The 26,106-nt window shown below is 52.4% G+C and overlaps 11 protein-coding genes across 11 annotated transcripts; 7 read left to right on the top strand and 4 right to left on the bottom strand.

Moving 5' to 3' along the window:
* Window positions 1-243: 243 nt before the first annotated feature.
* On the bottom strand, window positions 244-1,632 carry J4E92_005571 (uncharacterized protein; the record flags this gene model as incomplete). The annotated part of the gene is made up of 2 exons (XM_051496951.1): window positions 244-885; window positions 940-1,632. The coding sequence occupies 2 exons, from the start codon at window positions 1,630-1,632 to the stop codon at window positions 244-246; spliced, it is 1,335 nt and encodes a 444-aa protein (XP_051352611.1).
* A 384-nt stretch (window positions 1,633-2,016) lies between these two features.
* On the top strand, window positions 2,017-3,862 carry J4E92_005570 (uncharacterized protein; the record flags this gene model as incomplete). Its single annotated transcript, XM_051496950.1, has 3 exons — window positions 2,017-2,197; window positions 2,248-3,684; window positions 3,738-3,862. 3 exons carry the CDS (start codon window positions 2,017-2,019, stop codon window positions 3,860-3,862), a joined length of 1,743 nt encoding a protein of 580 aa, XP_051352610.1.
* A 455-nt stretch (window positions 3,863-4,317) lies between these two features.
* J4E92_005569 (uncharacterized protein) lies at window positions 4,318-4,995 on the top strand (the record flags this gene model as incomplete). Its single annotated transcript, XM_051496949.1, has 1 exon — window positions 4,318-4,995. One exon carries the CDS (start codon window positions 4,318-4,320, stop codon window positions 4,993-4,995), a length of 678 nt encoding a protein of 225 aa, XP_051352609.1.
* A 22-nt stretch (window positions 4,996-5,017) lies between these two features.
* On the top strand, window positions 5,018-6,661 carry J4E92_005568 (uncharacterized protein; the record flags this gene model as incomplete). Its single annotated transcript, XM_051496948.1, has 3 exons — window positions 5,018-5,294; window positions 6,148-6,247; window positions 6,340-6,661. The coding sequence occupies 3 exons, from the start codon at window positions 5,018-5,020 to the stop codon at window positions 6,659-6,661; spliced, it is 699 nt and encodes a 232-aa protein (XP_051352608.1).
* A 598-nt stretch (window positions 6,662-7,259) lies between these two features.
* Window positions 7,260-9,050, top strand: J4E92_005567 (uncharacterized protein; the record flags this gene model as incomplete). The annotated part of the gene is made up of 1 exon (XM_051496947.1): window positions 7,260-9,050. One exon carries the CDS (start codon window positions 7,260-7,262, stop codon window positions 9,048-9,050), a length of 1,791 nt encoding a protein of 596 aa, XP_051352607.1.
* A 1,105-nt stretch (window positions 9,051-10,155) lies between these two features.
* J4E92_005566 (uncharacterized protein) lies at window positions 10,156-10,951 on the bottom strand (the record flags this gene model as incomplete). Its single annotated transcript, XM_051496946.1, has 3 exons — window positions 10,156-10,321; window positions 10,374-10,613; window positions 10,665-10,951. 3 exons carry the CDS (start codon window positions 10,949-10,951, stop codon window positions 10,156-10,158), a joined length of 693 nt encoding a protein of 230 aa, XP_051352606.1.
* Window positions 10,952-12,795: 1,844 nt separating this feature from the next.
* Window positions 12,796-14,610, bottom strand: J4E92_005565 (uncharacterized protein; the record flags this gene model as incomplete). The annotated part of the gene is made up of 1 exon (XM_051496945.1): window positions 12,796-14,610. One exon carries the CDS (start codon window positions 14,608-14,610, stop codon window positions 12,796-12,798), a length of 1,815 nt encoding a protein of 604 aa, XP_051352605.1.
* A 3,655-nt stretch (window positions 14,611-18,265) lies between these two features.
* J4E92_005564 (uncharacterized protein) lies at window positions 18,266-20,789 on the top strand (the record flags this gene model as incomplete). The annotated part of the gene is made up of 3 exons (XM_051496944.1): window positions 18,266-18,484; window positions 18,537-19,617; window positions 20,521-20,789. 3 exons carry the CDS (start codon window positions 18,266-18,268, stop codon window positions 20,787-20,789), a joined length of 1,569 nt encoding a protein of 522 aa, XP_051352604.1.
* Window positions 20,790-21,898: 1,109 nt separating this feature from the next.
* On the top strand, window positions 21,899-23,546 carry J4E92_005563 (uncharacterized protein; the record flags this gene model as incomplete). The annotated part of the gene is made up of 2 exons (XM_051496943.1): window positions 21,899-21,904; window positions 21,981-23,546. 2 exons carry the CDS (start codon window positions 21,899-21,901, stop codon window positions 23,544-23,546), a joined length of 1,572 nt encoding a protein of 523 aa, XP_051352603.1.
* A 681-nt stretch (window positions 23,547-24,227) lies between these two features.
* On the top strand, window positions 24,228-25,054 carry J4E92_005562 (uncharacterized protein; the record flags this gene model as incomplete). The annotated part of the gene is made up of 3 exons (XM_051496942.1): window positions 24,228-24,326; window positions 24,522-24,704; window positions 24,758-25,054. 3 exons carry the CDS (start codon window positions 24,228-24,230, stop codon window positions 25,052-25,054), a joined length of 579 nt encoding a protein of 192 aa, XP_051352602.1.
* A 70-nt stretch (window positions 25,055-25,124) lies between these two features.
* J4E92_005561 (uncharacterized protein) lies at window positions 25,125-25,931 on the bottom strand (the record flags this gene model as incomplete). Its single annotated transcript, XM_051496941.1, has 1 exon — window positions 25,125-25,931. One exon carries the CDS (start codon window positions 25,929-25,931, stop codon window positions 25,125-25,127), a length of 807 nt encoding a protein of 268 aa, XP_051352601.1.
* Window positions 25,932-26,106: the final 175 nt, after the last annotated feature.

Raw genomic sequence — 26,106 nt, 5'->3', positions numbered from 1 at the left:
AGGGATTAGGTTGTTGTCAAGATAAAATGCTGTGTATGCAGCAAAGCCCGCGTCATGGGCTTTGCGTAGGCCTACACTGTTCTCATATTTTTGTCTTTAGTTGCGCACAACGTCATTTCGTGATGAGCCCAGTCTGTCAAAAAGCATGGTATATTCGTCGTTAATCAGATACAAGCATCGCGAAAGGTCCCTATACACATCGGTAACATGGTAAACTCCAGGCCAGTACAGAAGCAAGCGAATCTACTCGCGTCCACCGACCCTCCTCTCGTAGTCGTCTTCAAGCCTAGAGGCATCCACCACCTCGACGCCCTTGCCCAGCCCGATCATGTCATTGCGAACCTGCCACCACCTAACAGTGTGCTCGCTCTCCTTGCCCTTGCGCATGGGGCCCTCGTCGTCCGTGTCAACGAGCCCGCCAAGGCCAGTGCCATCACCGCCAACAACGACAATGGTCTGGCCAACCCACTTCCTAATGTCGTCGATGTTCTGACCGTTCACGCCGCTCAATGCGTCGACTACGTAGACAAGCTCTGGTCCGAGATGCCTGAGCATGTGCACGAAGCCAGTCGTGGTGTTGAAAGGCATGACCATGGCTGGGTCCTCGACGAGGCGGAGGGCCTGCGAGTGGAGTGTGTTCCACAGCGAGTTGTCAGAGCCCCGAGTGCTAGGTGCGGGTGTATAGATGACGGGTTCAACGGACGACAGCTCCTCGCCTGGTGTGCGTGCAGGTGTGCTGATAGCAGAGTATGAGTCGCCGAGCGAAGACGAACCAGTGCGAGAGTTGGCGCGGGATTGTGGGCGCGAGCGCAGCGATGGGGAGTAGATGAGGACGAAGAGCTTGGTTCGGGAGAAGTCGGTGTCGGGGAGGTGGGAGAGGATGGTCTGCGAGCTGTTAGTTTTGGGCACGTGAGAAGGCAGACTGGATGCAATGCTTACAGCGTTTTCTTCGCGGTATGAGCCCTCGTCGTCGTCCAACCGGTCCAGGCTCTCAGCGCTGACGACCAAGACTACCGTCTTCCTCCTTCCTCCGTAGCCCTCGCCTCTGCCTTCAGCCTTCCGCACGCTCGCTGCGAAGCTTCGTGCCTGCGCATCGACTGCAGCATTGCTGTCCCGGCTCTGCGCCTCAACATTCCTCCTTATGGTGGCTTCTTCGTTCCATCGAGAGTGGTCGCCAAAAGCTTCGTCCTTGTCTTCCTCGCGGATAGAAGCGAGTGCCGCACCAGCTGCAGCACCCGCCGCGGCCCAGCCCGCAGCTGTCTTCTTGCTCACGGTATCGAAGAGCTGCTGCGGTGATGGTGTGCGACGGATGACGCCTTGTGCGCGGCCGAGCAGCGTGCCATCGCCGTAGCCATAGCCCTCACCGCCCCCTTCCCCTACAGGGAACCCAGAGACATCGCGTGCAGCAGGCGCCCTGCCCTGTCGCTTTTCGTGGGCCGAATCTTCGCCATAGGAGAGATCGTCATCGGACGAGTAGTCGCGGCTGTCCTCGCGCGCACTCCAGACCCAGGCTGCGAGACCGGCGGTTGCGACGGTGACGGTGAGGATCAGAGGAACGTAGAAGCCGAGGGCGCCGCGGTTGCGCGAGTTGTTCTGGCGGCGGTCGTAGCGGTCGTAGTTGAAGGACGACATGGTCGTCAGGTCATGGTATCGTGAAATGTTTCGTGGGCGGGTCGGGCGTTGTTTTGGTCGTCAGCCGCTGCCGCTCGGCTGCTTCCCTGTTGTTGACGGCCGGCACGCCAGGGCGAGTGGCTGGGAGCTGAAGCTTGCTTGCCTGCCTGACACGCGCCGAATGGCTGCGGCGACTGTGCGCGAGTCAGCCGCCCTCGAACTTTTGGCGGCGGGGTGACTCTAACACCCCACACGCCTTTGTACCTGCAGCATCACTCGGCGGATATACGCCATTACCACCTCGCAAGCGAAGCCAAAAGCAGTACCTTCCTATCCGGACCATATCGAGATAGGCCAGTGCTACATCTCTACACTCATATCGCGACACCCACCGCACACACCACGATGCCTCACGCGACGAGTCTGCCCGCGCCGGGCTTCCAGGCCCTCATTCTGTGTGGCCCTGGTGCTTCCTTCAGTACCTTCACATCCACGCCCAAGGAAATACCAAAGGCCCTGCTGCCCATTGCCAACAGGCCTATGGTCTGGTATCCTCTGGAATGGTGTTACCGCATGGGAGTCACGGGTATGCCACTACGCGCATCTGTTCTCTCTATTTGTACTAAGATACTCTAGACATCACAGTCGTGACACCGCCAGAGTCGTTAGAAGCCATCGAGGCGGCCATGTCGCAAAATCCACATCTCACAACCCTCCCTTCGCCGAAGCCAGACATCCTCGCGCCGAAAGACCTCTCACATCAGACGAGTACTGGCGACCTCTTCCGGTTACCTGAGCTACAAAATGCAATCAAGGGCGACTTCATAGTTTTGCCGTGCGATCTCGTATGCGAACTGGACGGCACGGCGCTGGCAGACGCCTGGATGGTAGAACAGGGCGGGTTCGCAGGAGCTAGTGGAGGACTAGATCACAACGGCAGCAAGATTGCTTTCGGTGCTGGCGGAGAGAAGCTCGGAAGAAGAGGCGGCATGGGTGTGTGGTACCAGGCCAAGGGAGAAGGCAGCAGGAAGAAGGAGGAGACAGATTTCATTGCGACAACACCGCTACCTACGTCCATCGTTCCTGTTCCGACAGACTCGCTGCGCCGCAACATCTCGAAACTGGTCTACTCCGTACCCACCGACACGCTGAACGACATCACCGAGGAGAACAAGACATTCCCACTGCGACATTCCCTCATTCGCCAGCACGCGCGGATAAGAATGCTCACGACCCACCGCGATGCACACATCTACTTCTTCCCATACTGGGTCATTGAGATGATCAAGAAGAACGAGAAGTTCGAGAGTATCAGCGAGGAGGTTTTGGGGTGGTGGGCGAAGGCGGGCTGGCAAAACGGTCTGGGAGACAAGTTGGGCCTGCGACAAATACTCCAGGGCGAGGACGAGGAGTCAGACCACGGGTCGCAAGTTGTCGAGGAAGAGATCGATGTATCCAAATTCAGCACCACATACTCAGGCGGTAACACAGAATCCGACTCAAAGGCCCCCACGACACTCGCGTCAAGAGTCACAAAGTCATCCAGTATACCCGAATCCGCGAAATCGCTCACCTCGAATACGAAACTTACGGTACCGCCGATCCTTGCCTACGTCCAACCATCGGGACCAGCCGAACCTCTTATCCGCCGTGTAGACGACTCACATCTTCTGCTTACCGTCTCACTCCGCCTAGCAAAGCTGCAGTCGATTGAAGAAGTCGGCAAAGAAGCAGCATCACCATTCGCCCATCAGTCAAAGATCGTACACAAGGAGTCCATCCCCCGGAAGTGTCGTGTAGAAGCCGAGAACTCACTGCTAGCGGACAACGTCATCGTAGAAGAGAAGACGAACATCAAGGAAAGCGTCATTGGTCCAAACTGCAAGATCAGCGAGGGCGCAAGGTTGCTGCGGTGTCTGTTGATGGACGGAGTCGAAATTGGACCAAACGTACAACTCACAGACTGCATACTGGGCCGGAGATGTAAGATGGAGGGTGGCGATGCTAAAGACGGCGACAAGACTGTTCTCAAGGACTGCGAGGTTCAAGATGGACAGGTTGTGGAGTGGGGTAGTAAGTATCTCTTGACCCGTCTGGGGAAGAAGGCAATGCTAACCGTAATGCAGCCGAGGCGAAGAACGAGAAGTTTATGCGCTTTGATGTCGGCGATGATGTGGGTAGTGAAGGGTTTGGCGGAGACGAGATGGACACATTGAACGATGATGGGGATGAAGGTATCCCGTTGCGGTAATCGTTGGCCCATGAGACGGACGAGGAAACACGCGTTACGACAGTACGAATTAACATGCAACCGAACAAGCCGTGGCTTTTCACCCCCGAAAATAAGAACGATAGTGTGTGTCGTTCCGGGACCTTCTCAGCTCGACTACTCGTCTTGGCCATGGTCATAGGAAACGACGAATCGTTTGCTCATAGGGAAGTCTCGTCGATCTCGTATAAAGTGCAAAATGCGAGAGATCTATAGCCACGACGTTCAGTACCTTGTCACGCTTTGCCCAACTTGCGGTCACCTCAAGGTCCGTTTGCTACCTGGGTAACACAGGAGCTTGGCGTCACGGGTACCCGCGTCGTTCATCTTGCGTTCTTGTTTCGCCCTCAAATCAATATCTCCCATCTAATCAATTTTATTACAGGTCGCATCTGCCTCAGCATCTCTTATTCCCTCTCACTCACCACCCACGTAGCATGTCCTACACCCAAAACGACCCCGATGCGGCTATACCAACAATGCATCTTTGCGACGGCTGCAAGCAGGGAACCACTTCTAGACTGGACTGCGCGAATCTGGAGAAAGTCGTATGCTTCACCTGTCCTCGTCGAGATCACTTCAGCGGCGACTGTGACGACTTGATACGCAAACGCAACCCTCCGTCAAGTGTACCAGCCTTTTGGTCCTCGCTTCCGCTGCGGCGGCTGTTTCCCACTATCAGCACAAGAAGTTCCACAACAGAGTCAACGGATGGGGCGACTCCAACACCATATGAGAGCAAGGAATACACCGAAAGGAAAGAAGTCGAGATACAACTACTAGACTGGCAAGATCGCTGCAACGATGCTTTACGTCTGCTGCGAGCATGTGATCGCAAGGACGCCGCCGATGCTTTGGAACTCCAGCGTCCAGACCTTCGCGGATGGAAAGAACCCTCGGACAAGGAGTACACACATGTACATGAATACGAAAAGGTTGCCAATATATTCAGCGACCAAGTCCTGGTGACCCGGGATTCAAGCCGTAGACTAACACGGAGGAAACAGCACCTTAACGCGACGAAGAAGTATTGCCTTGCCATCTTCCAGAAACTCGAAGCGTTCGACCTTGCGGAAGCAGGTGAGACGCCTTCCACCAAGTTCATAAATGATTGAGACCTGACTGTCTATCACAGCAATGGATCCTCTCACCCGCTGGCACATCGACCCCAAGTCTTCCGCGATCGAGTCGGAAACCCAGAAAATCTTATCCCATATCCCGACCACCGCCCCCAGTACGGCCGGCTCGATGGCCAACTTCGTAGACATAATGCACACGCACATCACCAACCTATACGAAATGCCCGGCGACACCCTCTACTCCCGCTACACAATAGCCTTCAGGATCATCCAAACCGCCGTCCGCTGGAAGTTCACCGGTACGACCTTTACGCAGAACAACATCCACACCACCAGTATTTCACCTGCAGAGATCGCGCGCCTTTTACGGCCGCTGGACACGCAGTTTAAAAGTATACTTGAGGAGGGGTTGATGAGGAAGGGGGGTTTGCCTTGGGATCAGGCGCTGTGTTTTTTGGAGACGCATGGTGTGGAGCGGCTGTATGCGGGCTCTTGGGGGTGGCTGAGGGAGTTGTTTCATTATGAGGATGATGGGTTGGCGCCGTGATGATGGGGGGTGTTGTGGTTATGACGTTGTTACTTTCTTGTCGGTCCGAGCTGAGAGATGGGGCTTGTGTTTAGCTTTCTCGTCATTTCGTACACGTGTTTACTCTGCATGTATACTACTGTTCGCTATATGTTTAGGGGACAGCCACGAAATGTGGGAAGATTGTTGCGTGTGAAGATGGAGATGTGATGACAGCTCAATCTAGATTGCGCTAGCGCCAGGTCCCTTCCCCGTACCTGCACCACGAATCTCACCGCATAGCACGCAATACACGATAGATCTAACGTCGGGTCTCCAATCGGCTTTTAATGTGAGGTGGATCTCAAGCTACATTCGACGATTACAAGGTCAGGTTGTCTACGCTAGGCTGCCCGGCACGACTTACCCAATGCGGACAAATATCACGGAGAGGAGAAGAAGGGGTAGGCAGCAATCAGTGCTCAACGGGGCCAAAGTAGTACTCAGGCGCACCTTGCTCGATGTATATGAAGAACGGTAGTTGTCGCTGAACATTAGATAATTAACTCCAAATCCCCCAACTTCTCCTTCAAACACAACCCACACATCACCAGCCAGTAAGTAGCGACACCACCTTAATCAATTCAGCGTCGACTAGGAAACACATACTTACCATTCTATAGTGTCTCAGAAATACGTACCTCTCACCATCATCAAGGGCGCGGGCCATGAGTACATCCCCATCCCCGAGGGCGAGAGCGCCATCGTCGCAGACTTCCACTCGTAAGTCCACCAAATCACTACACCACAAAACACCAATCTCCCCTTCTCCTCACCCCACCAAGTACCCAGCACCCCCATCTAACGCACCCCAGCATCCGCACCCAAACCACCGACTCCCCCACATACCTGACCTCAGGCTTCTACCGCATCAAAGCGGGCCCCACCCGCAACATCCCCACCTACGACTACGAAGAGACCAAGTACGTTCTCAACGGCCAAATCGACGTATTAGACGAGGCGACCGGCGTCACACACCACCTTGTTGCGGGCGACTTTGCTTTCTTCCACGTTGGCTCTAAGGCGCAGTTTTCGAGCAAATCGGGTGGAACGGCTTTCTTTGCGGTTACTAGGCCGGTTATTACGCAGCATCCTGGGTTGAAGGGGAGGGAGGAGAAGGTGTTGAGTAAGTTGTAGAGGGGCAGATGGGGTATGGGATTGATGGGAGTGATCGTCTAGGATCGAGTATGGCGGCGGCGAATGATGACGATGAGGATGGCTTTGGCGGGCGCAATCTCGTGACATGTATCGCTGCTAGGAACTAAAGGAACGAGTTGTCGAGTTCGATGAAAATAAATGACGAATAATGGACCACATTACCCCAATGCTGAAGTACCGACGAAAACGCCTCAGTACTTCAGTATTGGGGTAATGGGGTCCCTCGTTTGTCATTTAATCTCATTAATGGAACTCATTCCTCGATGCCAAAGCCTCTATCGAATTCAAAGTCCAGCACTCGAAAATGCAGTGATACATTTCCTCATACTCTTGCGCCAATGTTTAGTTGTCAAACCTCGTGAATGGAGAGTGCACTCTAGAGGAAGGCATGCGCGTTCAGATGTTGGCCTGGACATAAAGCTGCGATATTCCCGAGATAGTTCCGAGATATTATCGTGCTCTGGCGGGGTCCAGACTGATATGCCGCTAACGTCATCTGGACCCTTCGATCGCGACAATCTTTCATGTGTACGCCATCATCTCGACTCATGCATCGTGTATTCTCAACACCACGAGGATGGCGCAGTCGCCTCTATCCGGCGTCATGATGCCGCCACGCTTCAATATCGAGTTGGACCGTACGGACCCCGACGTTCCCTTCCGCGCATCGCAGTCACACATCCATCACACATGGGCTCGGACGTTCCATTCGCGGCCGGAGCTCTACATCCGGCCGCAGAGTCTTCCGGAAGTGCAGAAGGTCGTTAACCTCGCGAGACGTATGCGAAGGCGCGTAGTTACTGTAGGATGCGGACATTCACCCTCAGATATAACATGCACCTCGGCATGGATGATCAACTTGGACGACTACAAGGAGGTGTTGAACGTTGACAAGGAGCGCAAGACTATGACTGTGCAGGCTGGAATACGCCTACATAACCTCAACCTCCAAGCGAAGAGCCACGGCTTGACGATGCCGAATCTCGGATCCATCGACGATCAATCGCTGGCGGGCGCGATTGCGACAGCGACGCACGGCAGTTCGTACAACCACGGCCTCCTCTCCGACCGCGTTCAGAGCCTTCGAATAGTACTCGCGAACGGCCAGGCTGTACGCTGCTCACCCCAGCAATCGCCAGATCTCTTCCGGGCCGCGCTCGTCTCGCTGGGCGCATTGGGCATTATCGTCGAAATCGAGTTCCAGATGATCGAAGCGAACAACGTCGAATGGATACAGACTATATTACCGATTGAAGACGTTTTGGCAGATTGGAACAACGGGCTCTGGACATCGAGCGAGTTCACGCGAGTATGGTGGCTACCGTACATGAAGCGTGCAGTCGTATGGCGGGCAGACAAGACGGACAAGGCACATCGGCAGCCGGAGTACAACTGGTATGGCGGTAGCGTCGGCTTCCACACATATCACATTCTCCTCTGGATATCGCAGTATGTCCCGCGCTTCCTGCCCTGGGTTGAGTGGTTCGTCTTCGGCATGCAATACGGTTTCAAAGACGGCGCTCTCATTTCTGCCGTTGGCGAGCAACGCACGGAGCTGTTGATGAACTGTCTCTACTCGCAGTTCGTCAACGAATGGAGCGTTCCACTCGACAAAGGTCCTGAGGTACTGTCGCGACTGACAGACTGGTTGCACGGTGACGAGCAATCCTCCGGCATTCCCTTCAGCACCAAAGGCCTCTACGTCCACTCGCCTATCGAAGTTCGCATCGCAAACACCGTCAACCGAGAACCGCGTCCATTCCTTGACACTTCATATCCCGATCAACCCGCTCTGTACCTTAATGCCACGCTCTACCGTCCCTACGGCCAGGACCCCCCTTGCCGTGAACGCTACTACCAAGCTTTTGAACACCTGATGAAAGAGTACAATGGCCGACCTCACTGGGCAAAGAACTTTCAATCCGTCGATAACGCCTACCTCTCCTCCGTATACGGCAACGACCTAGACGAATACAACCGCGTCCGCAACGAAGTCGACCCCGAAGGCATGTTCCTCGGTGCCTGGCACCGTCGCACCATCCTCCCTCCCAAGACCGACCTCCCTCTACTACCTCTCGAAGAAAAGGAAGTCGTACGCCGTGACCGACGCACTGGTGGAGTCGACTGGATAGGCGAGCAAGCCCGGTGGTTCGACGGCGGTGCTGATGTATTCGAGAAGGCGGGCAGTGAGTCTGGCGAGAGCTTCGATTACATGGCCGGCGCGGAAGCGGAGAGCAGTGTGTTGTTGGAGAGTTTGAGCGATGAGCTTATTGTTACGGAGGAGACTTATGAGAATGTCACCGAGAGTCGGAGGAGAGAGGGGACTGAGGAGTATGTTACGGGTACGAATGTGTTCAATAAGATGTAGATGTCATTGTACCTAGGTATATAAAAGGAGACGGGGATACATGTACATGGTGGGGAAATACACCACTCAATGAAGATATGATAACGATGTAGCAGTATTGCGATGCTTGCTTGTCTCCGTTGCCGTGATAAATAATGTTGCCCAGGTGTATCTCTGGGGTGGCTTGCGTACCAGTGCGCCCAAATGGGTAAGGCGCATCCGTGACTTCCCATCGTCATACTTCCAACATTGACGCGTCTGCCACCATCACCCACGTTCACTACAGTCAGTCGAAGACATGGTGACTATCAACGAACACATGTCGTCGACTGCATACCCCTCTCCTTGTGGCGATCATCGCGATCACCGCGATCGACGATAATATATCGAGCGGATGGACCCATCGGCAAGAAGCCGGCTGCAGATGTGAACATGGGCAACGGCGTCTCACTATTTGATAGGGGAAGTTGCTGCACTGCGTTCTTCTTCATAGACATCGTTGTGTCCCATCGTCACTCGACTAACAGCATCACAGTGTTGATACCATGCAGTTGTATGTCCGGTCGACCGTGTACTGGCGATAACATAGCGCGTCCTCGGGGATTGGGCGTTGCCATGGCATATGTCCAACTTTGCTCAGCACTCGATTTCCTCATGCCCGAAGATTAGCCCTACGAATTAAAGGCCTTACGGAAGAGGAGACCCGTAACGAGGACTTCTATCACAGTTCGACGCCACATGCAGCCACCCCTTACGACTTCTCGGTTGATGGGCGTTATTTCCGCTTGCGAGATCATGACCCACAAGTAATATATCTCCTACCTTGGCAGCCACGTTCTGAGCTTGGCATGCAGCCACAACACGAGGAAAGCTTGGCCGATTCTAGAAGGTGGCCGACATGATTGCTTGGAAGTCTGCTTGCAGGGATATAGGAGAAAAGGAAGTCAATGCAGGGAGTTCAAGGCGAACGATATTTGAACGAGCGATTAGATTGACATATTACGGACTAGTTCGAACGACCCGCATCGCCCGTATCTACAGTCTAATTCGGACAGCAACCGAAGCGCCGCTATTGTCTGTTCTTGCACACCGACTGCTCATCCGATTATCCGCGACCCATCCTGACTTAGGAAGTCTGCACATAGATGTCCGAGCTGCCAGAAGATTGGTAACCCTCAGTGGCAACGATCTGGTAGTAGTGCTGGCCCAAGTTCATGCCGTAACGAGCCCAGGCGTTGAAGTGGTTTTGCATGTTGACGCTGCCACCGACGCGCTTCTGCGTGCGGACAGACCTGGGAGGTTGTTAGTGCGCGTCCAACGCCCACATGTTGCTTGTCAACTTACCAGTACTGCTGAAAGGTCCTTGTTCCATCGATGGAGGGCTGGTTGGTACGGGTGGAGGTGGAAACGTCGTAGGTACCGCCGTCAGTCGTGAAGCTGCCCTTGCGCTGGGATCCGCTGCTGGGGTTGTAGGTGCCGTAGGACTCGATCACGTAGTACTCCACAAGCGGGTTGCGGGTCCAACCGTAGACGGCAAGGTAACCGTTACCCTGAGGCTGGAAAGATCCGCCGTAGTTGATCGTGCTAGGATGGAGATCAGCAAATGATGAAGCTTAGTTCTTCCAGATGACATACCGGCCGGTTCCAGGGTTCCATCCCTTGCCACCGACGAAGTTGCCGGTGTTCCTCCAGGTCACGGAGTACCTGCTGCCCTCTCCCATGGTGTACTGAGCGGAACCACCGCCATCAGTCCACCACGAGTAGAAGTACCCGTTGTTGTAGCCCTCAGCGCTGGGAGTGGACTGACGCTTCTCAAGAGCAGTTGCGTTGCCATCGTCACGCTCAGTGAGGAAGTCAAAGGGAGCGGCGAGCACGCTGGTGGTAGCCATAGCGGCGAGAAGGAGAGACTTGAAAGAGACCATGTTGAGCTGAGTTGGAGATCTGTGCTGGATGCGGTGATGATACTGAACTGCGAGAAGCAACGAGCTTATATGTCAACTTCGAGGTGGAGATGAGCCTGAATCGCTGGAAGAAGTCGCCTTTGGTGGTCATGAGGTATCATCTCGCCTCTGTCTACATCCGTCTTGGTGTCAACGACGATGGTGTGTTCCAGTCCTCTCATTTCGAAAAGCACGCCCAGCGCACTGACTAGAACGGCCTAGGAACCACGAACACGGCAAGCTGCACCGTTCAGTGGCCGGCCTCGGTAATCATGGAAAAGATAGAAGAGCACAAAGATCCATGCCCCTTGCACCCATCTGCACGACACCACAAAGATAATATCGCTGATCCGGGCTTTACGCGCTTTCTCAACCCGGTTCACAGGATGTTAATATAAAAGAACGCCACTAGGGTACAGGTGGTCGCCTTACCCCACACTCCTCGGAAGACAACGAAGCTTGGAAGGAACACCCGCCGCGCTAATGTCATGTAGGCGATGATATTGTTAGCGACAGTGGCGCACGTGATGAAACATTGGGCGCTCATGGCGGGAAGCCTCGGCAAACTCAGGATAGCCACCGGATGAAGAGGATCTGCCAAGATTTATAGTAGCCGGCTTTTCTACCGATCCTGGTAAGACATGCCAAGCGCGGTGGGTATCTTGAGCGGAGATGATGTGTGGAGTGCATGAGTGGATCTCGAGGTCGGTGAGCACATGAAAACAATGTTACTATGCACTACATGAACGCATAATGGTGGTGTTATTACTGACAGGTCAAGGCACCCCTGGAAGTGTAACGAAGTTCGCGAAATCTTCACAGTTCACACACTCAGCGTTCAGGAGATCATGACTTCGCGAACTCTCATTCTGCCTTGATCGCCTGTACTCAGTTAGGCGATCGACACGATAGTATCTGACTAACAACATGGACTACAGGATGAACTGCTGGTGCAACACCACTCGAAGCGACCACCAGTATATAGCACTAACGGCTTCGCGTACAGCATCGGGGCACTACGGCTGCGCTTGTAGGTCGCGCAACTTGCCCAGTTCTCTAGATCCAAGACCGCCGAATGCCTCATATTAGCTGGCAAGCCGGTGGCATCTGGACGTCGTACGAATTTACCCAGCCATGTCCTTGATGGCGCGTAGATCAGGGTCGGTCCATCCGATGGCTATCACGGCATCATCGCGGAAGAAGGAAACATGAAGGACGTGGGCAGGGATTGCATCCGGTTTACAGTAATACACCACAGTCACGGTGGAAAGGAGTATCTGCATCTTGGTGTGTGGCAACATCAACTTCAGCCGCTGCTGTATATCGGTGTAGAGTCTTGTCCTTGTGTGACTAGTCTGGCTACTATCATCTACGATATCGGACTTCCAAGATCTTGTGCTGTTTCATCTACGCGTTGTGGATATCAGATCTTGCCGAGTACGATTCCCGGAGTCATCTCATGGCCCACCAAAGCTCCTGCTTACCACCGACCCCTGACAAGCCTTGTCTTCGTTTGCCACACTGCGGCTGCGCAGGCTATACGACCTGGGAGATCAGCTATCCGGTTCGTGCGAATGATGCGTGCAAAATTTCTCAGTGCAAGATTAGCTGGCGTGAAGATCTAGCCAAAGAGTTTGAGTACGCTCATACGCAGCTGATTGCTTATCTCGCAGAGAGAGTGGAAGTAAAACTCTTTCGAACGGATTTGTGTTATACTACCAAGGTATTCTTTTCACGATACAAAGCCAGTATGAACTCTTAGATGACTCTGATCACGGCAAGAGACGATATGTAACGACGTTATATTTCTCTACATTCACGCAGACTCACTTTTTGAAGCATGGCTTATCCAAACTCGCAGTCTCATGTGAGCCTGCTAGAGCTCTTCGCAACACGCCCACGATGCCTCCTGAAGCGGTCTGTTGCTGTTGCACTTCCTCACGACCCAGTCGATCCCAGGCCGCATTCACGTCAACGATCTCAACCTCGTCCCTCTCATCGAAGCACAGCTGTGCAACGAACGATGCAACAGTCGTAGTACCAAGCCTGATTGTATGCGGAAGGATGCCACTGCTCAGCACACTATGTGCTGTGTATAGAGACGGTAGAGCATGAACCCCTCGCTTCTTTCGCTCGCTATTGACAAGCTTCAGGAATGCGGTGACCACGGCGTGTCGAGTAGCCTTTCCGCTTTCTTCGGCCTCCATGACTTCAAGGTAGGAGGAGAGGGGCTCCGTACCTAGACGCATGCGACTCAACTCGGAAGCACAATCGGAAGTATCAGGTACCTGAGAGCTAGTCAATACTGTCTCCGCAACATCTTCGTTGGAGACCTCGTTCAGTGGTGCGTCATGGATCTTTCCTTTGTTGTCTTGCGTCGCAACCACTTCGCACTTCTCAGTACTGACCGATATAGCATCGACCGAACCGTCCGGACAGCTCGACAGCTCTTCGCGATCGAAACCATACTTGTTTTCAGGGTCGGGCACCTCGAGGTTTCCCAGTTCCGCACTGCCCTCCATATCGTGAGGTCTGTCGCGGATGCCGAGGTCTAAATGGGCGTCCTCAATGCGACTGTCAATACTCCCGGAAGTCTCATTATGTGCGCCACTGAAGTGCTCGAGGTAACCCTTGCTTGGAGAAGCGATCGACTCAAAGTCTGACCCACCATCATCCTTGATGGTTTCCACGTCATGTAGAAGCTGTTCGTATGCGATGCATTGGACTACACCATCTGCGTTTGCTAAGAAGATCCGACCACGGAGTATGCTCTCGAGTGACAGGTCGGTGCCGTTCTCGTTAAGACTTTGGTCCATTCTGTAGCCCACAGTAAGGCTCAGTGGCCTAGGCCTGTAGTATGGTACAAGAGCCCATTCATGGTTCGCACAGGCTGACGATACTTCCGGCTTTCTCTCGATATCAGCAGCTGTGGAAGGAAACTTATGTCTGTACACAAGGGCTACACCGTTGTCAATTGTGGCATCCTCGAGCCGCGTGAAGATCGATGACTCTGTCGCTTCCGATTTTTGTGATAACGCTTCCTTGAAAGCTTTGCTTGATGCTGCGGCGGTCGTAAACGTAGGACTACCTAGCTCTTTCACGAAGGCTTCGCTGAAAGCCAATGAAGTTGGACCTTCATCCTCAATGTCCTCAACAATCTGGGGGAAAGACGATCCATACTCGTGGTTGGAAACTTCAGTGACATTTGAGCGTTCACCAAAGGTAGCAACGCCAGTGGGAGCTTTGAAGGTGAAGCTATCGTTGAAGCTGCCCAGGGATTCTAAAGGCAGTGCGGACAACGCAGGCGAAGGACCTGAAGACCGAGACCCAGTGACATCAGTGCTCAATGGTGGTAGCTGCTGTAAGGCAGTTGAGATAGATGGAGCAGCGTCGAAATTTCCAGGCGACATAAGGCTGGAGTGCTGAGAAGTGGGAACAATAACATCCCGTGTCGATGTTGCGCTATCCTGGGTAGGTAAGAATGAAATGGCGGGCGTGTCGAACCGCTCAGGCTCGATAGTACCGACTAGTGTATACTTTACGTTACTCGAAGGAGCCTCCTTAGTAGCTGATGCGCCTTGTTTCTTGGCAGCTCTCTTCGCTGCCTTCTTTTGTCCCTTGGTCAGAGGTGGGAGAGGCATGATGGCGGCGGCCGGGCGTGTGTTTGTGGAGGGCCCTCTTATTCCCTTGAAGTGTCCTGCAGTGGGAGCGGGACGGTCTGTTAGAGACAGACGAGTAGTATGTGATGGTTGGGTACCGCAGGTGTAGTTGAACTGAGAAGTCCATAATCACCGCGTCTGAAGTACCCAGGCTGTGGTTCCACCTTTTGCGGATGAGGCCGAGAGTGAATGTAAGCATAGCAGAGGTGGCCATATCCGCGATTACTTGGCAAAGGCGCGATCGTACGCACATGAGAGTGGTGAAAGATCCATACACTGATGTGAAACAAATCTTGGAATCCATCACTCGGGTGATGACACGCCATTGCAAACGATGTGGGCGACGTATATATGTGTGTATGGCTCTGTTCGTTTTTTATATAGCGTATGATTATAGTAGAGATCCTGTAGTGAACACAAAACAATAGATGCGTCGCATTTCTGTAGGCCAACGGGCGCCTTCTTTATCTGTCCGGTCTAGTGTAGCAAGTGTTTGGCTGATATGAAGTGATTGTGCTAACAATCTCGCAGTTGGACGTTGACAAACCTTGCGAATATCTATTCGTGGTCTCTATTATTCCGGAAGATTAGCATCGCTTCCGGACTAGATGTGAATATGCTAAAGACACTACCTAAGCACGAAGTATTGATTAGCATATCGAAAGGAAATCTGAAATTCTGCAAGACGTCATGCTTGGGGATGAAAGCTTCCAACAATAGTACATGCGCGAGATACGTTAACAAAACCTAGAGGTGGTGATTACTCCTCACCGTAACAGTCATATACCTAAGCAGGTAACGTTGGCACGAGACGAGCAAATTGCGGATAGACTAATGGCATACAACCTTGGAGTTTTCTCTCAACGATCATGCCCACAAAAGCTTTCGCGAACGCGTTCTTACGATGATAGTGGCGTGGCATTTGACCCTGAGAGCTCAAGACACTACGCGCTAACAGTAAGGCCGATGACAGGAAGCCACACTATACCATAACCTGATCCGGACCGAAACAATTTAATATCGAAAGAACGCGATGGAGTCTAAAAGACTGTCGGGATCTCAGCCATTGTGATCGATACGGTTTCAAAAATGAAGATGGCTGGGGAAGATTTACTTCTTCGGCGCGTTCTAGTGAGCACTAGTTGTCACTAGCGCGACGCGTCCGTATGAACGCCTGCAGGGATCCAAAAGTTCTGCATATAAAGACATGACGATACCTTTGTTATTTCTGCAATCTTCTAACTGATACAGAATGTCCAATCCAGTTGTTATCGAGGTGAAGAAAAAGGTGGAAGGGGACATCTACTCATATGACGGCACAGTGTACAAAATCAATGGAGAACGTCGTCTCGGCATTGATAACATTCTCGTCACGCTTTTCAACATGAACAAAGAAGAGATGCGCAGACACGCACTATTCTGGGATGTGATTTCCCCTGCGGACTTGGGCAAGGAACAACTTTGGGTCCAAATCAACATGCTGAAGAAAGGACTGGCAAAGCTGAAAGCCAGCGGCGTGGCAGAAAATCTGGCAAGTACCATACTCTCTTACTTCAGTTCAGATCTAGTTTCTTTAGTCGATTCGTTTTACTGACAATCATCGCAGCTGCCAGTATATCCGAGACAGATATTCGAGGACCTTGCGACAGAGTGGCACACCACGCATGGTTGGCACATTACTCCTCCATCTACGATTACTCCTCCATCTACATTCAATCCTCCATCTACAATCACTCCTCCATCTACAATCACTCCTCCATCTACAATCACTCCTCCATCTACAATCACTCCTCCATCTACAATCACTCCTCCATCTACACCACCCGCAGCAAACGACCTCAAAAGGGAGCTCGATGAACCCATCCCAGACGACCATGAGATTCTGTCCACTAAGAAGATCAAATCGGAAGAGTTCACAAACGACGGTGTCGACGCTGCCATACCCTCACATGCAGGGGAGTATGTGAACAGTTATTGGGGGAAGCAACCCGAAAACCCATGGACTCCAGAACGCAGCGAGGATGAGAAAAGCCTCATGAGCCAGCACGAGGCGTGCCGTGCCAAGCAGACTTTCGTTGCGGCTATGGGTACTTACTGGATTCAGTGCCCACTCATTGAGCATAAACACCCAGAACTAAAAAGTAGTCTGCGCATGGTTGTTCAAGGCCTTGATGACCATACACAGGAACGTGGCTTGCTCGAGGCCCACCTCAACCTTGGGCTATTGAAAGGCACCATGGTTGTGGGGCCTGGCCTTGACATAGTCCAAGATTGGTGTTACAGACACCAAAGCCAGCGTTCAAGAGATGGTGGCAATGGGAAATGCAGGATTGACAAGGACACAGAAAGACTTCGAGACGTTCTAGAAGAGCTCAAAAGAGTAAATAGATTACCTATGGACGCGATCATTAAATCACCGCCTCTCGACTTACGAAAGCCACTCGACCTCGACTGCGAAGCTCGACTATACGAGAACAGACCATCCATTGGTGGACCCATTCGGATCTCTGGCGATACCGCGCATCTCGAATTCCGAGGAGATAGTTTGTATTTCGAAGGCAAGATCAACCTTCCTATGATCAGCGACACGCCTGTAAAGATTTGTGGTTACAGAATCAAAAGCGATGATTCTTGCACCGTTGAGAAGTGGTTGGATTACGATACGTCGAAGGTCGAATATGGGGCGGTGTGGAACGAGTGTTGACCGACAGAAGATTTCGTTTGTTGACCGATGTTAATGGGGTAGATTTTGTCGCTAGTTATCAGAGTAGGCGTAAGAGCAGCAGTGCGCTGGGCGTGCCGCGCGATCTTTAGCCATGTAAATATTCTTTTCCAGCCCTACTGTTGACCGCTTTCGACTGTTGCTTTGTCAGGTATCAATGTACACCGCAACGCGTGTCATCGTGATCTGTGGCTGTGGTGTGAAAGACCCTGCAAACCTTACAGACAGCGCACTGTTAGCGTATTAATGCGCGGATGCATCCTTCTCTATGCCTGGGTCAGCCCGCCGGGTCCGCACTGAATGCTGACACTTTGCATGTAACAGTGCCGTCGCTGCTAGTGTGCCCAGGTGTTGAGAAGAAGAAGCTGCATGCATGACGCGAGTCGGAACTTCAAGCTGCTCACTCGTATCTTCGACGCCCACTTCAAATGCGCGCGGCAATACTGAGAGCATCGTGATGCACTGTGCCACCTAGTTGGACCTGGACATGGAGTTGACAGTTTGCTGAACCTTCGCGCTAGGCTCGGGACAACTCGTGGACATTCTGTGGAAAGGTGCCTGACTGCTGAGAGCGACTTGTCGCTTTCAGATGGCCGGCGCTTGTCATTGGTCGGCGAGCGGCGGGTCCCAGATGCCGCAGTGTCAGCTAAGGCCAACACGCGTCTCGGCAAGCATCCTGACCTGCATCCGCCCGCAGGGATGTCGCCATGCACCCATATACATAGATATGCCACCATGGACAGCATCGACACTCAAGCGTTACTCCCATCTTGCCATCACTTACTACAAGCCTAAATTCACAAACTCGAACCCCATCACGAACTCCTTACGACAATGGCCAAACCATCGTCTGCCATCAAGATCTGCGCCGGGATGACCTATGCATACAATGGGTCGCTTCACCCGCGCAAACGAATGCAGATAAACAACTGCTACCTTGAGCTTAAGGAGGATGTCGTGCAGAAGCTCATTAACGCGCGACTCGAAGTGGAGGACGTTTCGGAGGAATGGCTTCAGGCGCAGTTGTTGCTCCGCGGTTTCGGTCGTCCTGGTGAAGAACTTCGTTGGACGAAGCGCGACATGATCTCGCGTCTAGTGCAGCTCATCCCAATACTAGAGGACAAGTACTACATTGTTAGTATCCAAATATACATATCTATTTCCCATCATCCTAACCCATCCCCAGAGCGCCTTGGAGCATTCCATCAAAGTCTTCCACAATTTAGAAGAGATTTGGGCCAAAGCATATCCTAAACACCCAGCTTCGAAAGAGTATCTAAAGAACAAAACACCACATAACGCCTCCCGGTGCTGGTGCTTTGCTACGCAGCGAAAGAACCTACTCACTAAAAAAACATTGCCTGCCACAGTGACAAAACGGCCACGACCGAACGCTACAGAGTTTGGCGAAGCCTCTGACCATCCTCACAAGAGACAAAGGCTCCCGTCGCCTACTCCTGAGCCGGACATCGATAACAAGGAAAGCATACTATCCTGGATCGCGCAAACTTCGGGCGCGCCCCCAACTCCGCCGGAGCACGTGGACCATCTACCCCGTGAAGTTGCAGGCCCCTTACCTCAACTCTATATGAGTCCCCTCTTGGCAATCAATGAAGAGCACCGGAGATTTAAGCTACATAACTACATGAGTTATGTAGCAGGAACCTACATGATTTTATGTCCGTTGCTTCAACTGAGGCATCCAGATCTCATTGGGCAGCTCAGCATTACAATCAAATATCTGGGTGCTTCTTCGCTTACATCTGGCATACTCGAAGCCTACTTCAACTTTGGCAAGTTTACTGGCCCGGCAATCCTTGGGCTCGACGATGATCGCATCGCTGAGTGGCTTTGGGCTACGGCGACAGAAAGACGGGGCAGACGCGCTCCACCTTCTTATGAGAACGATGAAGTCGAAAGACTATGCGAGGAAGCACTGAACTTGGCTATGGAGAGAACACCAGAACGCAAACGGGCTAACGTGGAGACTCGACATCTTAGAGACCTTCCTGCTCTTGATATCGATACTGGCGCGTTACCTCAGCTTCACTTCGACGCTCGGCTTGATAATCCGACTGGCGAATTCTATGACCCAGGGACGTATCGCATTGCTCAAGGAGATATCAGATTTGAAGAGCGTGGCTTGCGTTTCAGCGGAATGATCAGGATACCGGAGATCACTGAAGGTGACCTAAAGTTCGAAGGCTTGAGGGTCTTCCGCAGAAATGAAGGTGACCTCCCGCAGAAGTGGAAAGATGTTCCTACAAGTAAGGTACATCACTGATGGAGGACGCTCACCCACAGATCCTCGGCGATTACACGCTGGGGTTAATTTACTCGAATGAATATGGTGTTTGGCTTTTGCTTCAAGTAGCTAAAGTTCTCTGACCCCGATAAACCACGAACCAGGGTTGCGCATGACCTGGCTCGAAAGTCTGTATTACACCCTGTATCTGCCGTTTTGTCCTGTTCATTGGGCGCTCGTCGCCGAACTTTAGGGTGAGCTTGCTTTCGGCCCGCTGCACTGACCCCGCTTTCCCGCGCGTGGCCCGAGTTGATACCTTGACACCGATCGTCCACACATAACGCCTATAGAAGCAAAGTTCCGGATCTCACCGCATGCTTACATCTTTACCTGTTCCCTTTCCCATAACCTAGTTTGTTGAGTAAGTTTTCGAAGTCGGAACAGCAACGTCAGCACTTTATTGTGTTCAACGAGCAGGTAACATTCCCGAGGTCGTCAAGCGCAGAATGTCAACATCTGCCGCATTCACGCCGGACTTGAGATCTGCATACAAATTTGACAGGCACCAAGGCGTGCACGGCTATTCAGAGTTCGGGAAACTCCCGACGATGGCTCTCGATCCATACTCGGTGACTTGAGCACCGGCAGGCCGCTGCGCACGTCTGCCGTTATACCTGTCACGGAGATCTGATGGAGAGCCGGAAAAAGATAACACCAAGACATGTAAGCCCACGACCATTTTGCCTCATCAAGTCTTCCCATCTTCATACACTCACTTGCTCCACTTTTGTTCTTCGCTTCCGCAAATCGATCTGAGACTACTGTCATCACGTGACGGCGATTTTCACTGCGGATCCGCTTGCAGTAATACTACTCCGAGTTCGCTCTCAGAACTGATCTACCCTGCGTCGTATTGCACATTCAGTCATCGCTTCACCGATCTTGTTCTCTCACCGTCGCGCCATCATTATGCCTGCTGCAACTCAATCTCTCGAGACCATGGTTCTCCAAGCCCATCGCGCCAAAGGCGTACGCTATCCGACAGCCTCTCAGAAAGAATGCTTCAAGACCTGGTACTCTTACGCGCTTCGTCAGGGTGAAGTCACGAAGACTTCCCCGAAAGTTATTGAGGAGCACGGAAAACATCTCAAAGAGATCAAGGAAGCGGCGCCAGGTGGGCGAACGTATCTTTGAGCTGGTATGTTTCTTAGCCTGCACAAAAGCTTGCAACTGGCTTACTGACACGCTTAGACAGGATTTCGAAAAGTGTTTCAGATTTGCCTTCGCACGAACTGGCGTCATCAGTCACCTTGAGAGTGTTTGGTTTTGTTATAATAGCAGTGTGCTGATAATAGTTCGATCTTAATCCTTTCTTTCTGCGTTACACCGACTCCTTTCGAGACAACTATGTCTCCCCTAGCGATTCGCGACTGGTTTGACGCTTTAATCCACAATCTGTCTCTATAACTTCGTCGTGTGGGCCTGTATCTCATTTATCACCGTAGTTTGCGAAGTCGCCGATCGTTACTAAATCTAGGCCCACTGTGGATACTAGCGCGCGACTGCGTCTTTTGACGCCGTACGCGATCTCATACACGCTTTCACCCTCATGCTACCATCTCTTTGTCTTCCTGCGCTGCACATGAATTGTTGACTTTTTCCGATAACCAAACCAAACAGCGAATCTCTGCATCAAGGTCAGGCGTCTAGCAAGTTGCGCACTTCCCTTCACTCGCCTTGTCCTAGCCGCTGCTTGCAGCTTGCCCAGGTGGCACGCTCATAGCAATCACCAAGCTGCGCTACAAACGGCATCCCATAACACGACTTCAGTGGCATATCCAGGCGCTGTAGTCATTGTGAACACTGGATCATATATATGCGCTTGCCGCATACCTACCGTTTCACTGCTCTGACAATCGATTTTATGCTCCAACGGCGAGGCATGCATTCCAAACACGCCTCTATCTCCAACTTAATCTCTGGACATGATGGCTGCCATGATACCATCCCTTCCTAACCTTGGAAGACTGCAACCCCACTACGAAGGTTGAAAGCAGTACTCCCATGCGCATCGGCGCTCCTAGAAGATCTATCAAGATGTCACGACGCTTACACCTCGGTTGCATGGCCGGCTCACCTTCACCTTCACTATATCTCATCTGAACGATGAAATGGCGCGCTATTGTGCCATCACAAGGTGCGAAATCTCTGACCGGCGACCGCAACTACCAATAAGAGCTTCAGGATAACGCATGTGAAACGTGTGTGTGTACTGCGAGAGAGAGGCGCGCGACCTTTCAACCATGAGGGTGAAATCTCGTCCCAGCCACTTTCAAAAACCTCCGTTACTCACTTCTACAAATTCAAACCCACCGGGAGCCGCAGCTCTCTTCTTCTCAACTGCAACTCCCACATCCGCTGCCTGATCAGGACCAGTCTCAACTACAGCGCATATACACCGGCGCCAGCGATACAGTTTCCAAACCCGGAGGAAAAACCAACGTCTACGTAAAGATGAGCGCTACTCACCTTGCCTCCGTATATATCCCAGGACAGCTTCGACGCCTCGACGACCTGCCGCCCGAGCTGATTGTTATGATCGCGAGGAATACGAATGACGCCTCCGACATCTCATCGCTACGTCGCGTGAACAGGTTCCTGAGCGCGGCCATCCCCGCATGGGTTATCTCCGAGACGACTTTCTACATAATGCCTATGTTTAGTAGCATCTCGAGGATGGCACAAGCAGTGCAGATCCAGAGCACCAACCCTAGCTGCAACCTAGGACGTGTCCCGGCGGTAATCTTCGAGAACGTATGGCCGACACCGCCTGATGAGTTTGGGCTCCATGGAGAACTCACCCAGCACGATGACTGGGAGGCCGACAGTGACGATGAGCTGCCGCCAAACTCGAACACCTATCTCCACTTCATAGATGGGTGCCATGAAGAGCGCAACTCTGCCCAGCTACGCGACTCCCTGACGCACTCACTAGGAAGCTTTCATGGCGTCAAAGAATTGATCCACGTTCAAGGTTTCCACAATTCTCGACCAGCACAGGAGCGACCCTCCCGTGAGGAGCTCCTTCAGACAGTGCTGCTCTATAAGGACCACGATCCGGAAGATTTTGAAGACGAGATGTGGACTCGCCGCCGCTTGATGTTCGAGCCATATCATGCATACCTCGGTCAAGAATGCGCTAGTACGTTTGATCACGCCGTTGATGCCGTACTCCGCAACCCCATGCGGAAACAGAAACTGAAAGTCTATATCGAAACGCGTTCAATCTGCGCATTGAGTGATGTCGATCTAAGCGCGTCACCGATACCCGCTACTCAGCTCGGAGATGGACTTGCGATAAAGTACGTTGGTCATTACATGTCAATTCTGGATGCCATAGACCACGACTTGGGTGTTCTGCACGATCAGAACATAAACACAGCATCGCACTACGCGGGTATAACGCATCTTTCCATTAGCGGAGATGGACTGGGCAACGAGGGTTCGGTACACATGGGGCTCTTGGGCGGCTCGTCACACTCTCCCGACTGGTCACGCTTGGAGACACTACACCTCGACGATACTCAGCAGAACGACCAGTCCGCTGATTTTCTTCGCCAGCAGAAATGTAATCTCGAACTCCACAACGTCTACTGGCTCGGAGATTCGATCCAACGTTTTTCCAAAGGCTCTTCACTTCGAGATGTGAAGGCTTCCGGTATTTTCGCCATCGAGGAGACCAAAGAGCATGCCAGGGGCGTCTGGATTGTGGCAAACGATCACAGGGAAGCCTACGAGATTGCGGTAAAGAATGCTGTGTGTTGCAAGCCAATGGCATTAGGCCCTGCCGTCCCCTTCGTCCCACCAAGCGATGTTCAGCGGTACATGGTGAAGGGAGGTGTCTTGCCGTTCAGCAAGGCGAATGTATGGGCAGAAGACTGGAAGTTGTAGAGTTTCATACATCTGTTGCAACTTCATCGTTCTTGTCGCATCGCCGACTACGGCCACACAAGCGCTGGGTGTCGCAATCATTTATCGCCGTTTGAGAAGATTGTTCTCATTCGACAATGGGTATCCAGGCACTCGCGAGTAAAGTTGGGTTGCTAAAGTTCGCTTTTTCCATGTCTGATGGCTCGGTGCGTCGCATGAGGTGTGAGCGGAGGATCGACTTGGGTTAGATTGCAATCAAAGCCAGTGAAAATGTAATCGTGAGCACATTTTGAGGTGAAGCGTTACGGGCCAAAAAGCCCGGATATGTCGAGAAAACAACGCGTGAAGCACCAGACTTTGAAGATGCCCAGGTATGGCGCCCACGGGCGGCTGGACGTCATTGGGCCGAGGTCCTGGCAGCGCGTCATGCAGGTACCCACAGAGGCGGGGTACGCCTACTCACCCCAAAAGGGTGTCGTAACCCGAAATCCCGAATAGCATACACATCTTCTGGAACCAAGTAGATCATTAATCATTGCTTACCATATAGACTACGACCTTACAACGTAGGATCTGCTTTGCTCGTTGTTACTTAAACCTCCTTTTTTTTCCCACACCGAATTTGCCATCACAGCAATACTTCCATAACGAACTTCATCTACACCACACGGAACAACAACATACTACTATCCTACGCAAAAAATGGCGCCTCCATCTTTCCGTGATCTTCTCGGCATGCCCGCCTCTACGGCTTCTACGAGCGACTCTGCCCTTCTCATCATCGACGCTCAAAACGAATATGTAAGGAACAACCCATGGCTATCTAGCGGTCTGCATGCTTTCCCCCTGAATCTCGAAAGGCCACTGCTGTCAGTTCATCGGCAAGGATGGTTTCGTTTTGAATGCAGCGATATATTGCTGAACGTCCAATATCCTTCTTGCCCACACTCGCTCTCTCCCCCCCCGCCGCATCGCTAACTCTACCCTACCGACTAGTCATCCGGTGCTTTAACCGTCACAAACGCCGCAGCAAGCGGAAAGGTCATTGCCGACCTTCTTGACAAGTACCGCAAAGCAAACGGCAAGATCATCCACATCCTGCACCAGACACCCGAAGGCGCACCCGTCTTCACGCCTGGCACTGACCTGGCGGAAGAGTTCAAGGAGGTCAAGGCACAGGTACGCTGGCCACTAGGACGTCCTAGGAGAATGTGTCGCTAATTGCTGATCAGGACGGAGAAGAGAAGATCTGGAAGAACTACCCTGGATCCTTTGAACAGACGTCTCTGCATGAGACATTAGAGAAGATGGGTGTTAAGAAGCTTGTCCTGACTGGTTACATGGCACACGTCTGCGTGTCTACAACTGCACGTGAGGCTTTCCAGAAGGGATACGAAGTCGTTCTTGTAGAGGATGCCATCGGCGACCGTGATATACCTGGTGTTAAGGGTGACGAGGTCACCAGGGTGGCGCTGGCGGAGCTGGCAGATGTGTTTGGCACAGTTGTCAAGAGCGCTGATATTAAGTAGACGAGCAAGAGCCATGAACTGAGACGATTTATTCCATGCAATGGCTGTACTAAGAATGTAATAGCTCATCTCAAGCGCCGACACCCCGCAGTACAGTGACGGTATGCACGTATCTCACCTTCCCACCCTCAACCCTTATCTCGTGACTGTCCGGCCAAGCTCCCAAGCTATCGAACTGGCAACTGACCTGCACACTACCGACACTCTCATCGATAACGTATCGCCTCATGCCATTCGCCTTCTGACTCCCTCCGTGCGGAAGACTCGCTCCACAAGGGTTGGTATACATGCTTCCCTCCACCCTCTCACATTGAGTGCCCCAGGGTATAGTGTCGGCAGCAGTGGCATTCGTCCACATGTCGAGGTAGGCGTCACCGACAGACTTCAGGAGAGCACGTGATGGTCGCGAGGCGGTGGGAAGGGTAGACCACGATTCGGCGCGGATGTAGGAGAGGGTCTTCTTCGCGTCGAAGAACAGGTCGCCGGTTGTAGCCGCTACGGTATCGATGGAGCTGATGGACGACGTGTCGTTGTTCAGATGGCGGATCTGGGTGCTAACTACGTAGGGTTTGTTCCCAGAAGCGCTGATCCACATTGTGTAGCTGGCGCATGCTTCGATGTCGGTGGATGAGCGGTTGAGGTCGATGACGAAAGGCGTTGAGAGGAGACTGGTCGCGATGTTGGAAGCTTTGTTGTTTTGCAGATATGTGAAGTTCGTGGGCGCGAGGCTGAGACTGCTAGGAGAGCCCGCAACCTGAGCCGCTAGATAGGAGTTCGCGGCTGCAAGAAGACCTTCGCGCGTGCATTCGGCCGATGATTGAGTAGCTGAGAGTAATCCGACTGTAGTCGTCAGCCATAGATGAGACGAGAAGTGCATTCTGTCAGATGTGATGAAGGCTAGTCGTAAAGTATCGAGACCTTGACATGACTATATAGGAGAGTTATGTATCATTCCAGACATCATCGCATTCGCGTAGACTGCCGAAAACCTCAAGAGAGAAATGCCGCTGTGGCGGATAATTGTTGCCTGTCTAGGATGTTAATCTAAACCA

This window comes from Alternaria infectoria (assembly GCF_024043175.1).
Source record: "Alternaria infectoria strain BMP 0036 chromosome Unknown scaffold_8, whole genome shotgun sequence".
NCBI lineage: Eukaryota > Fungi > Ascomycota > Dothideomycetes > Pleosporales > Pleosporaceae > Alternaria > Alternaria infectoria.
The sequence above is the reverse complement of the archived record's forward strand: the minus strand, read 5'-3'. Positions and strand labels throughout refer to the sequence as shown.